This window comes from Lichenostomus cassidix, chromosome 23, assembly GCF_008360975.1.
Source record: "Lichenostomus cassidix isolate B80296 chromosome 23, HeHo_3.0, whole genome shotgun sequence".
In the NCBI taxonomy this organism is placed as follows: Eukaryota; Metazoa; Chordata; class Aves; order Passeriformes; family Meliphagidae; genus Lichenostomus; species Lichenostomus cassidix.
This window is the reverse complement of record NC_139503.1, coordinates 329,679-342,574: the sequence shown is the minus strand read 5'-3', so window position 1 is coordinate 342,574 and position 12,896 is coordinate 329,679. Positions and strand designations below refer to the sequence as shown.

Genomic DNA, 12,896 nt, shown 5'->3' with positions numbered 1-12,896 from the left:
GGAGGGATATGCTCTGGGATGTGGGGGGAGGAACAGTTGCAGCCTGACTGACAAATTCAGTTTTCTCTGATGGAACAGTTGGCAGTGCCAGCCACAAAACTGCAAAGGGCTCAAGATGGGTCCTGTGTCTGAGCAAAATGGGATCAGAATGTTGGGAATCTGCATGCTGTGGGTGCTGGAGGAGTTCAGACCTTCTAGCTGGTTCAGGTCTTGCTGCTGCAGGAGAGGAGTCTGATGGGGACTCCCTTCAGGGCTGGCCTGGAGAGGAGCTGTGGCTTGTCCTGCATTTCATGGCTGAGAAATCACCATGACCAGCACTTGGCTCTGGGAGCACTTCCACTTGTGCCCCTTGTCCCTGAGAAACTGGTGGCTTTTCCTTTAACCAGGAAAGTTGTCCTGTGGATTGGCTTTGTCAGATGGAGAGGGAGAGCTGGAGGAGGAAATGCAGCTTCCCAGTGCTAGGGAAAGAGAACAGCCTCGGAGGTTGGAGCTGAAGGCTGAGGTGGCTCAGGGCCACGTTTGGGGAGGGTGGCTGAGCCTGGCGTGTCCTCTGGGTGTGTGAGTGGCACCAGCAGAGGGACCCGAGGGACCTTTGTGGCTCTCCCTGAGCCAGGAGAGGCTCTCAGGCTGCACAGAGCAGAGCAGGGCAACAACAAAACCGCAGCCCAGCCTCCGCTGCGGGGCCGGGGAAGGACACGGGGCTGGTGTCCTCCATCAGCCCAGCCTCGGTGACATTTCCAGTCGGCTCCTGCTGCCGCCTCGGCTGTCAATGTCAGGAGGGGGAGGGGATCTCCTCCTGGAGTGCTTTGGTTCTGGCAGTCCCTCTGATGTTCGAGCTGTCACAACAGGGAAGGTTCCCAAGGAAGCGCTGCTGAACAGGAGCTGGCTGGGCGCCTGCTGCTTCCAGCTCTGCCCTGAGCCAGCCTGGGAACGGGAGGTACCCAAATCCCGGCCGGGCTGAGCTCCAGGCTGTGCTGGAATACCCACAGTGCTCCATCCTCTGCCCCCAGGAAGGCCCTGGGTCACAGGCTCCGAGGGACACGCTGGCACCTGCAGGGAGCAGCGACATGTCCCTGTTGTCCTGAGGGTGTTCTGGCTGAGGGGAGGCAGAGGAGCCATTGGTGGCGAGTCCCTGGCAAAGCCTTTTGTTTCTCCTCAAACGAGAGCTTGCACAAACAATGATGGCACCATTCCTGTTCTGCACATCGATCCAGTGCTGTAGTCAGGCAAGAGAGCTGCAATAAAACCCTGGCCTTTAATTTTATGCATGGAGAACTTCTTACCTGCTCTCCCCTCCCTGTTCTCCCCCCCACAGTTCCTTTTCCAACTGCAGCTATTTTTCCCTGCTGACTTCAGGTGTTTTGTATTCTGCTTAGATCAATAGCAGCACAACAGCAGCAGCTTTCCAGTTGTCACTAGGAAGACCCTGCTGTCAGCTCCAGCTCAGCCGTGCTCTGCCGGGGCTGGAGAGCCCTTCTGCTTCCCTGACAGACACAAAGAGCTGCACAGCAAACCAGTGCTCTATTGATTTTGGTTTTAATTATTTTTTTTTAATCCAGCCTGGGGAAAGCTGTGTTCTTCCCGAGCTCCAGCAGCTGGGTTTGCCTTCCTGCACTTGGTTTACGAGGGAGTGAAGTGTCTGAACTGCCCCTTGCCCAGGCAGGAGGTGGCACTGCAGGGACACGTCCTGCTGAGGCTGTCAGTGTTGTCCCTGCTGCGTGGCTTTGCCAAGGAGCTGGTCCCTGGTGATATCCTGCTTAGCAGCCTCCCAGCCACGAGCAGGAAGAGCAAATCCATTGCCTAATCCGACAAACGTGCCAGGACCACATTAGCTGATGTGAACATTGGCCCCCATTCATGGCTTTTTCACAATCTCTGATATTTATGTTGGCCTGGAGCAGATCAATGCCAGGATTTTTTTCTTTCTTGAACAAAATGTGTTCACTGAAACACAACCTTTGTGTGCATCTTCCCTCCCAAGTGCCAAAATGGAATCATAGAATATAGGGAACTTAAAGAGCATCTCATTCCAGCCCCTGCTCTGTGCAGGGACACCTTCCCTTGGTTGCTCCAAGCCCTGTTCACCCTGATCTTGGACACTTCCAGGGATGGGGCAGCCACAGCTTCTCTGGGCAACCTGTGCCAGAGCCTCACCATCCTCACAGGGGAAGATTTCTTCCTATTATCCAACCTCAATTTCCTCTCTTTCAATTTGTACCCATTACTCTTTGTCCTAAAAGAGGAAGTCAGAAACCAAAGCACCAGCCATGGCTTCACTCTCAACAGTGTTTGATTTCCTCAGCTTTCTCTCTTTTGGAGACTATTTTGTGAATTCCTTTCCCATCAGACCCTGAGGAGTGTGACAAGAGGCTGTTGCTCAGCTCCTGGCACAGTGACAGGTCCTGCAGGGACTGTGCCCGTGCAGATCCACATGAGCTGCAGGCAGAGGGCTGTGGGTCCATCCTGACATCCCTGGAGCAGCTTTCACAGGATCATGGAATTTTAGGGTTGCAAGGAACCTCTGGAGATCATCCAGTCCAACCCCCTGCCAGGGCAGGGCAGGTGACACAGGAGCATGTCTGGGTGGTTTGGGATGTCTCCAGAGAGGGAGACTCCACACCCTCCCTGGACAGCTGTGCCAGTGGTCTGCAACCCTCATGGAAAGAAGTTCTTCCTCATTTAGTTGTGTTTTATTTTATGGCCATTGCTCCTCATCCTGTCTCTGAGCACCACTGAACAGACTCTGGCACCGCCTTGGAGATATTTCCCTCTTGGAAAGGCTTTCCTAAAGCATGGTCTAGGCTAGGAAATCAGGTGGGATGTTACATAAAGTCTTGAGGGTTTGGTAGAGGTGAAAAAATGTGTTGGGTGTTACTGAGCTACTTCTGTTGACAGCTGAGTGCTCAGGGGGAGTTGCTGTGGCTCGAGGCGGGAGAGGCCACCTTGACATGAGACTTCAGTGACATTTTCTGCTGCCACAGTGTCCCTCCAAATGGGAGGACACCAAATGGTGTCCCCTCCGAGGTGGGCAGAGGTCACACCTCTCCTGGGCTTTCCCCTGGAAGCCTCACGAGTCTAAAGCTCAGTGTTTAAGTGCTGTTCTGTCATGGAATGGAGAACATCCGAGGGGTGCAAGGCTGGACTCAGCCTAACGAGTGGGAAAAGGCAGGGAAGGGAAAGCAGGACAGGGAGATGTCTTGAGTGGAGGAATATCGGTAAAAAGTGGGAGCTGTAAGTTTGTGATGAGTGTTGGGAATGGGGTTTGTTAATCCCAAAATCCAAGGCCACCTTGGCTTGGCATTGCAGAGGAGGAGCCCAAGTACAGGAAAGGGCCAAGACTGTTTGTTTTTGTTCCCAACCCCCTTGGCACGGCAGTGTGACACCACAGGCTGTCCTGCAGAGCCTTGGCCACTCCATGCCTTGACGGGAAACGCTGCTATGGCCTCAGGGTGAGGAGGAAATGAGCAGCTTCCAGGGAAAACATGGAAGGATGTGGAGGCTGGACGGTGGAGGCTGGCTGTTCTCCTGCACCCCTGGGGCAGAACATCCCCGTGCTGGGCTGGGCTGGGCAGCCCTGACCTCCCTGTGCTTCCCTCCAGGCCCGTGGGTCTCACTCCGTGTTCCGAGCGTGTTGTGGTGGATGGAAATCTGGAATAAACACATTTCTCCAGCTTCCTCGTGTAGTTTGAATTTAACTTCCCAATAAAGTGATTGTTATTTTTCTAGCCTGGTTCTCCCTCTGTAAATGCTGTTGCTGCTCTGGCGGTTTCTCCCCTGTCCCGGGAGGCTCCGTGGGATGGTTGTTGCTGCTCCCAGGGGTTTCACAGGAGCTCCTCCAGCCGCTGCCCTCGGGCAGGGGACAGGGGCGAGGCCGTGGTGGCTTCGCACGGCGGGGCGAGAGGGAAGGGAGCTGCCGGGAGGGACAGGGACCGGTACCGGGACCTGCCTGCCTTCTGGCGGGGATCCCGAGCGGGATTTGGGGCCACACCGGGGCTGGGGGTGCTGAGCCCGGGGCTTGGGGTCCGGCCGGGGCTGGGCGTGCCGCTCCCTGGCGGAGGTGCAGGCCCGGAGCAGGGGCCGCTGGGCCCGGGCTCGGTGCCGTTCCCGCTCCGGTTTAGTTCCCGGTTCCTATCCCGCTCCATTCCCGTTCCCTATCCTGTTCCCGGTTCTCTCCCTATCCCCGTTCCCTATCCCCATCCCGTTCCCGTTCCCGGTTCCTATCCCGCTCCATTCCCGTTCCCTATCCCCGTTCCCGGTTCTCTCCCTATCCCTATCCCCGTTCCCGTTCCCATTCCCATTCCCGTTCCCTATCCCCGTTCCCTATCCCATTCCCGTTCCCTATCCCCGTTCCCATTCCCGTCCCCGTTCCCTATCCCCGTTCCCTATCCCCGTTCCCATTCCCATTCCCGTTCGTTGCCCGCGCTGCCCGTTCGTTGCCCGTTGCCGGAAGCGCGCTCGTCCCGCCGGAAGTGACGCGCTGCGGGCGCGCCCCGGGCATGGCGGCGGCGGAGCCCGGGATGAAGCAGTTCAATGGCGGCGGCAGCGCCGCGCCGGACGCGGAGCGCGGGCGCTTCCCGCACTGCGTGGTGTGGACCCCAATCCCCGTCCTGACGTGAGCGCGGCGCTCGGGGCGCACCGGGAGCGGGCGGCGCGGCGGGGCAGGAACCGGGTCGGGACCCCCTGGCCTCCGCCGGGGCTGCTCTCACCTGTCCGGGAACATCCCTCCTTCTCCTCTCACCTGTCCGGGAACATCCCTCCTTCTCCTCTCACCTGTCCGGAAACCCTCCCCGCTTCTCTCGGGGCCCCTCGCCCCTCCCGCGTTCCCCCTCGCCTCTGTCGGGATCTCTCCCGGCTTCCCCACTTGCCCTTCCCGGGTTCTCCCTTCGCCGCTTCCAGGCTCCCTCTCCTCCCGGGATCTCCTCTCGCCCTCCCGGCCCCATCTCGCTTCCCTTGGATCCCCGAGCTCGCCCCTCCCGGATTCCCGTTGCCTCTCCCTTGTCCCCCACCCCGTTCTCCTCGGGGCTCCCTCGCCATTCCCGGCTCCCTTCTCCCTTCCCGGGTTCCTCCTTGCCCTTCCCGCCCCCTCTGTCCTTCCCGGGCTGCTCGGCTGCCGCGGGTCGCTGTCCCTGTCCCTGTCCCTGGGAGGAGCTCATTCTCGGAGCCGGGGCGGCTGGGGGGAAGGCTCGGTGCTGAACGGGCTTGTCCTTGCAGGAGCGGGAGTGGAGGGCTCCAGGGGAACGTGGGAAGGCTTTTTTGGAGCAAAGGTTTGGGCCGCGGGGATCTGGGACCACCCCGTGCCCCCAGGGGAGTCTCGGTGCGTTGCTTTTTATGGGTTGGGACTAGATTTGCCTTCCCAGGCTCGCCAGCCAAGTGTGGGCAGGCTCCAGGGAGAACTTGGGAGTTTTCCTTTGGTCGTGGGAACGTGGAAAGCTGTGGCTGTGGCTGTGGGGGTTGTCTGGGCGCAGCAAGGCTTGTTTTTCCACCTTCCTCTTCCCCTCGGGTTCCCATCAGGTGATGTTTACTGAGCCGGGGCTCAAAGTCAGGTAGAAGATGTGGTGTGGGGTGTGCCAGGATCGGGAACTGCCCGGAGCTCTCCTTGCCCAGGAGAGGCTGCACTTCCCCTCCTGCCGTCTCTTTTATCTCTTTTCTTTTTTGATTGCTTAAGATTTTCACCTCAGCCTTTTCCTGGAGGGTTTTCCAGAGCTTTTTATCATTCCTAACCCCAGCTGGGAGTGCTGAAGAGTCACCCAGTCCCTCGGGAAGAGAGGGGGAGAGCAGTAAATCTGAGGAGGCTGGAGAATTTGGGAGAGAGCTGGAATGTGACCTGGAGTATTTACTTCTATGTGATAAAGATGGAAGGGTGCTGGGATATAGGTCTGATGATGGAAGGGGAGTTGGGATATAGGTCTGCTGCTCCCTGGGGCTGTAAATATCCATCAGGGAGAAGGTCTTTGAAACAATGGGATCATTTATGGGAGTGAATGCTCTCCCTAGAGCCGGGAACTCTCTTTTCTGTCTGGAGAGCTTAAATCTAGGTTGCTGTGGAAAGCTGCAGCGTGATGGGAAGGTGGGCAGGGTGACCTCATTTTTGGTTGCTGGAGTGGAAAGTCCGGTTTTATCCCAAGGCAGTTCTCCAGGATCTAATCTTTGTGCTTGGCTGCTCAAAGGGGTTTGTCAGGGAGACCAGGGCTCACCCTTCCCTGCCCAGGATGTGTGCAGGACGCTTTGGAGTGTGGTGCTCTCCTCCAGCCCTGCTGCCAGCACAGCTGGGGATGTTCTCTGGGTGTTTTCCCTGCTTTTCTGCATCTTTTCCAGCCTTTGCCTGGCTTTGTCTCCCACGCTCTCCCCTCCCAGCCGTGTCTCCCAGGTTGCCTGTGCTCTCTGGAGCCCTCGCTGTGCCCAGGGACAGCTCTCCCTGCTGAGTGTCCCCTGTTGCCTTGGCAGGTGGCTGTTCCCGATCATCGGCCACATGGGGATCTGCACCTCCACCGGAGTCATCCGCGACTTCGCAGGGCCCTACTTTGTCTCCGTAAGTAGATCTGGATCCAGGTGCAGGAGCAGAATTCCTGCTTCCTCTGCTTCTCCCCTGCTTTGGTGACTTCTGAGCCAGCCCTGCCTTCTCCAGCTCAAAATAACAGCTTTAAGTATTTTTAAGAATCAGGGATCATTGCTGTTGCTCTTTGGGCTGCTCCAGTGGAGCTCGTTTGGGGGTCTGATAAATAATGGCTGGTTTGGTGAGCAGAAGGGGAAAAAATCTTGTATTCCTGACTCTAAATTAGGAGTTTTAGACTTAAATTCTTTTAATTCTCAGTAGCAGAAGTGCCTTCAGCTTTCTCAGCATGGCTGTTTCTGTTGTGCTGCTCAGCATCCAGGTGTGTGCCAGATCTCAAACTGCTGGGAGTCCTGAGGATTCTGAAAGTAAAGAGAGTTTTAATTTGGGGTAATTAATGCTCCTAATAAACTAGGACATTTACGATTGAATTTCGTAATTACGTATTTCATTCGTAATTACAAATGAAAGTTAACAAAATATTCACACTTGAAAAAAAAAAAAAAGGCACTTGTAGGTAGATGATGTCACTGTGTGTGGAGTATAAAGATGCCCTTGCCCAGATCAGGAGTATGGAAACAACAGGAATCCAAAGCCAGGCACACCCGGGGTTGGTGTCTGGGGCAGCTGGATCACTCAGCCACCCACCTGTGAGACCACCAGCAGATCCATGAATATCGCACTAGGAGGGATTTCAAACTCCTGAGACATTTTTCCTTTCATTTGTAGGAAGACAACATGGCGTTTGGAAAACCAGTGAAGTAAGTGCTGCTTGTTTGTATTAAACTGACCAACTGCCCTGCAATTCCTGGGGACAGACATGCTGTGACATTGCTTTTCCTGGTGCTCAGCTGCCCTAAGTCATGTTGGTGGCCACTGTGTCTCTGCTTTTCAGGAAACCACATTAAATTAAATCTTTTTAGCAGCGTGACGGCAATGTGGTGGTGTTAATAACTGGAGCTTTGTGGAGCCTTTGTTAGAGAAAAGGAGAGGAAAAGGCTAAGGCATTCTAAGATGATGTTAACAAGTGCTCTGGGTAAACACTCCTGGCTGTGCTGATGAACTGATGTCACTCACATCCTGTCAGTGGTTTGGGGAGGAGAAAGGCCTGGGTTTGTGTCTCTCAGGTTAGGTTTGTGTTTGGAATGGCCAGTAGGTTCCTCTGGAACATGGGAGCAGTTCAGGGCTGTGACCCTGAGCTCTGATTTCTCTCTCTGGGGTGCTGAGGGTGCTGAGCAGCCTCTCTGCTGCCTCTGCTTGTCTCCAGGGGCTGAGCTCCGTGCATTCCAGAGGCACTGGGTTCCTCCAAGCCCTTTAAGCATGTGCAGGGCCAGGAGTTGGACTCGATGATCCCCGTGGGTCACTTCCACCTCAGGAGACTGTGATTCCACTCCACAGTCATCCTGCTGGGAGGAGCAAGCAGCGGGGAAGGTACACCAGTAGAACAATGTAAAGGAAACTGTTCTCGTGCTTCCAGGTACTGGAAACTGGATCCCAGCAAGGTGTATGCCACTGGTCCCAACGCCTGGGACACAGCCGTGCACGACGCGTCCGAGGAGTACAAGCACCGCATGGTACAGCTGCTCACTGCGTGGGAGGGAGGGAGGGAGGGAGGGAATATCTCCCCAGAGGCTCCAGGGAGTTCCCAGAGAGGTTCTGGATGCCTCATCCCTGGAAGTGTTCAAGGCCAGGTTGGAGCCAGGGGCTTCAAAGTCCATCCAACCCAAACCATTCTGTGATTCCAGATCTCGGCAGTGGTTTGAAGGGATACCTCCCCAGTGTTTGGCTCCTCTCCACGGGAGTGGAACCTTTGGCTTTCCACCAGGACTGGGGAACCTCAGGGACAGCATTTCTCATCCCTTCTTGTGTTCCAGCACAACCTTTGCTGTGACAACTGTCATTCCCACGTGGCTCTGGCCTTAAACTTGATGAGGTACGACAACAGCACCTCCTGGAACATGGTGAAACTGTGCTTCTTCACACTCCTCTATGGGAAATACGTCAGGTGAGCCGAGGGACAGCCTGGATTTGGCAGCAAGAGGGGCTCTTTCCTTATCTTGAGCCCTCTGGAGCATCCTGCTGTCCTGTGGAGAAGGGAGAAACATCCCCCAAGCCGTGGGTGTGTTGCTGGTGGGTGGTGCTGTCACTGCCTGTGCTCAGCAAGAGAACCAGGAATGCTTGCTGGTTGCACTAAATGCTGCTCCCAAAATACTGTTTCTGGCTGCTAATTTGGAGCGCCTGGAATTTGGGAAATGCTGGCTAAAGCAAATCTCACTTCATGTTGTCTTCTGGCTGGGTTAGGTCAGAACATAAGGTCACAGGATGGCTTCTCTCCAAGGATTACTGGTTTCTCTCCCCTCTCTTGAATCTTGTTTACATAAAAACTAGTCCAATTTCCAGCTGCTGTGGAGTTTCCAGCTGGAGTGGGGAGGGAAACCCCGAGCTTTCCTTAAGGGAAGGGTTTTGAATCTCCATTTCAGCTCCTTGTGCCTGAAGAGGAGATTCTCTGAGGACTGCCCTGCATAAAACTCCATTTCTTTTGGGTCTTCCCTGTCCTGGAACAGCTTCTTTACCAGCTTTTGGGCAAGGGCAGCTCCTGCTGTCTTGGTTAAATCCACCAGCAGTTGGAATAATGAGCCCCGTGGTAGTAGGGTTTCATTTTTTGTGGAGTTATGTCGCCATTGCTGTCTGTGCAGGTATGAAATGGGCTTGTCTTTGACTTAATTTAAGGTGGAAGGAGACTCTAGCCCTGTTGTTTGTGATACATTTATTGTGGCCCTGATTGACTCTCAGTTTTTAACACTGAATCTCCAGGATGTGGAGTGCCAGCAAAGGGTGGCAGTCAGAAAGGCATGTCTCCCTCTGATTTCTCCAGTTATTCTGCCATCCTTCTGTCTCTGCTGATTTCTCACATTTAAACCTTTCCTGTTTTCCCTCCTGCAGCATAGGGGGGTTTGTGAAGACCTGGCTGCCCTTTGTCCTCTTCCTGGGGGTGATTGTGACCGTGGTTCTCACCCTGCACCTGCGGTGATGGCAGCTCTGGAGCCCCCAATCCCTGAGCACACAAAGGAAGAAACTGTGACTGATCCAGCAGGATGGAGGTGTGGCACTCGGGGAGCTCTTTTCCAGGGAAGGTGGCAACCCCACTCCATCTACCAGCTCATCTTCGTCTCCTGGAATTGCCTTCTTTTCCTCCTGTTTCTGTTCTGTCGATGGTGTCTCCCAGTGTCAGGGGTCTGGAATCTCCTGCTCTCTCCGTTTCTGCAGCTGGGGAGGTGGGAGTGGCATCAGGAAAGGAAAGGGGTGAACACCTTTGCTTTCAGTGCCAAGAAAAGCCCCAGGCCAACTCTGCCTCCTGCAGTGGCACAAGCAGATACACTTTGGGAGGGTCTCTGATCACCTGCTTTCTTCCTCTTCACCAGATGCTTCCTCAGATTCCCTGGATCTCCAGTTAGGAGTTGCTGTTTTCCCTGTGGCACATCTCTCCAGTAGCACACATTCCAAAGTGGAAGTGTGGGGTTCTTCCCGGGGGGATGGGGTGCCCCAGCACTCAGTGATGGCCCCCAGCAGTGGCAGCAGGGTGTTGGGGTGGGACACTCCTGAGGGACGCTCTGTGGCAGGGCCAACTCCCCTGGTCCTGCTGGTGAGCCTGGAAAGGCAGGAAAGTCGAAGGGCTGGCTTGGGAATGGCTCGTGGCAGGGTGCTCCCCTTCAGGAGCCTGCTGCAGCACTGGGAGGCAGCTGCTTGATCCCTTTTAGCTTGTGCCAGAGAAAATAGCACTTCCCTGCTTCTCCCTGGGCTCTGAATTGCTAAATCTGGCACTGCAATCCTCACAAGCCTCTTGTTTCCCTTTGATCCCTGTGCTCGGTGTCTCAGGCAGCAGCTGGGGCAGGGAGGCTGAGCCTGGGGTTGGAAAACCTCTGTGGGAGCAGCACCTGAGCTCAGAGCTGGAGAGGTGAAGGGGCTGGAGCTGCCCATCTGCTGATGGCTGCTGCTTTGCAGCAGCAAGCTGGGGCAGTGGCTTTCTCCTGGCTGCTCCTGGGATGGTGATTTAGGAATGGTTTAGGGAGCTTTGGAGAGCTCACCTGGCCACAGGTGCTGTGCAGGGGTTGGTGTGAGCAGCACAGCTTGGGCAGGATGGGCTGTGGCAGGAAGGGAGTTTGGGTGTTACCTGGAGCCCCTTGCACAGCCAGGTCTGTGTGCTGAGGTGCTGGTTTTGGAGGGCTCTGAGCCGGGGAAAGTTCTAAAACCAAGCCTGGCTGAAGGGTCATGTCCAGCTGAGCAAGTCCCTGCTGGCTGCAGAGGGGGGAGAAGAACTTTTCCACTCACACCTGAAAAAACAGCTCATTACTCCAGTACCTGATGGACTCCAAACTCAAGGAGTGCTTGTGGCCAGCAGGAAAGCTTTTCTGGAGTCTCTGCCATGTCTGCAGCTTCCTCTGACTCGGGAGCCCAGTCACTGTCACCCTACTGGTTTTCAGACCCCTCCCCATGTGCCTCTCCCACTGCCCTGACTCCTCCAGCCATGGGGGAGGGTTAGGCCTCCTCTTGGGCTCATTTCTGTGTTTTCCCCTTTTCCTCTGTCACTTTTAAATCAACCCTTAAGTCTCCTGCTCGTTATTGTCCCTCTGTCACCCCATTCTGGCCTTCCCCATCAACCTGGAGCTGAAACATTCCGGAGGAGAGCATGAGGTGGAGGCTGCTGGGCCCGGGGCTGCTCGGGAAACCGAAATCCTGATCAAAGAGAACCTGGATGAAAGGACGGAGTGTTCCGAGCTCTGCTCTCCACCCAGGAGCTGCTGCACAGCATGCAGCCAGCCGGGTGGGAGACGGGAATGCTTTCCCTGTGTGTTTTCAGTCTGGTTCCTTGCAGTGACCTGGGGCTGGATCCACCCTCAGCAATAACCTCGATCCCGTCAGCCCATCCTGTCTGTGTTTTATCCATGAGCTCTACAAGAATTGCCAAAGCTGAGACTTGGGGGTGTCAGGGAGCCCCTGGACTTCCAAAATCCCACTGTGAAATTCCCTCTCGTTTGCTCCTGATGCTTTTTACCAGAGCGGAGTTTGGAATGGCAAGGCCGAGCCCCCATCCCTCATCCTTTGTTCCCTTCATCTCTGCAGGGCGCTGGATTTCTTTGTAAATATTTAAACTCTGCTTCTGTGGTTTCATAATCCCGACGGCAGGGAAATAAACTGATTTCTGTGGATGTCTCCAAGTGCTGCATCTCTTCCCTCCTCCCAGCCCTCAGCCAAGAGCGGGGTTGGGATTGGGATCTCCCCTGCTCCACTGAGCCCTGGCCCCTCTCCTCCCAAAGTGTATCCCGAAGCTCCCACAGCTTTGGCTTTAGGAATTTGCCCTTTTCCCTGCTCCAGGGAAAACTCTCAACCCTGCTGCTGGGAAGGAGGTTTGGGGGGGCAGGAGGATCCCCATCCCTGCACTGTAGGAATAGTTTGTGGGATTGAAAGCTGAGTCTCAAGGCTTGGGCAGAGGCAGCCAAGTGTTCTGGGGTGGAAGATGCTTTTTCCCAAGGTTGATTTCCTTCAGCTGTGAACAGCTTCTCTTTTGTCTCCTGTGTCTTATTTTCCGGGAGGCTCTGCTTTCCCAGCTCCCTTCCCTTTCCAGCCCAGACCCTCATCTTCCCTGGGGAGAGGCTGCCTGTCCTGGCCCTGGGGCTGCCGGAAGCAAACAGCCAGACTCATTTTCCCCTCTCCCAGCAGGATCTGCTGCCTGAACTGGGAGCAGGGAAAGCTGTGCCTGCTGACTGCAGATGCAGCCACGGATTTTCTGTTCCATCTGATATCCAGAGGCTGGAGCTGTGGCAGGGGGAGTACATCAGCCTTAAAATTGGGTTGTGTCCAAGGCCAGGGGATTTCACGGTGCAGCCATTTTATGGAAAACCACCTGGATCCTTCTGCTCAGCCCCTCCAGGCAAACAACCTCAGCTCCTGTGGGATGGCAAGAGGCTCCAAGGGCTTTATCCCACACACATCTGCCGCTGGAAGGTGAGGTGAGGATGCCAAACCCCCCAGGACCACAGGGGTCCTTCCTCACCTCCCAGGCCTGGCAGGATTTTCCTAACACTCTCCTGCTGCCTGGGAGCTGCAGGGAATCTGATGTGGGAGCTGAGCCTTGTGGATCAGGTCTTGGAATGTGGGGATTATAGGGAATCAGCCAGTCTGAGTGTGCCCAGATAGTCCCTCTCGGGTGCCCAGAATGCTCCCAGCTCCCTGCCCAGGACACGAGGCTCCTGTGTGAGCCTTGCTCCCCTCTTTTTCTGCTCCAAGCTCTCAGCATGGCCAGCCCAGCCCCGGGAGCCAGGAATGCTGCAGTGTGGAATGTCAGGAT

The 12,896-nt window shown here is 55.6% G+C and overlaps 1 protein-coding gene across 1 annotated transcript; it reads left to right on the top strand.

Moving 5' to 3' along the window:
• Positions 1-4,462: 4,462 nt before the first annotated feature.
• Positions 4,463-11,761, top strand: TMEM222 (transmembrane protein 222). The gene is made up of 6 exons (XM_085081068.1): positions 4,463-4,612; positions 6,445-6,529; positions 7,280-7,311; positions 8,028-8,124; positions 8,425-8,555; positions 9,494-11,761. The coding sequence occupies exons 1-6, from the start codon at positions 4,497-4,499 to the stop codon at positions 9,579-9,581; spliced, it is 549 nt and encodes a 182-aa protein (XP_084937194.1). The 5' UTR covers positions 4,463-4,496; the 3' UTR covers positions 9,582-11,761.
• Positions 11,762-12,896: the final 1,135 nt, after the last annotated feature.

Excerpts from the sequence above, each read along its gene's own strand:
- TMEM222 (XM_085081068.1), top strand. The coding sequence starts at position 4,497 with ATGGCGGCGGCGGAGCCCGGGATGAAGCAGTTCAATGGCGGCGGCAGC. Across the intron at positions 6,530-7,279 it reads CAGGGCCCTACTTTGTCTCC|GAAGACAACATGGCGTTTGG; the intron begins GTAAGTAGATCT and ends TTTCATTTGTAG. Across the intron at positions 8,556-9,493 it reads CTCTATGGGAAATACGTCAG|CATAGGGGGGTTTGTGAAGA; the intron begins GTGAGCCGAGGG and ends TCCCTCCTGCAG.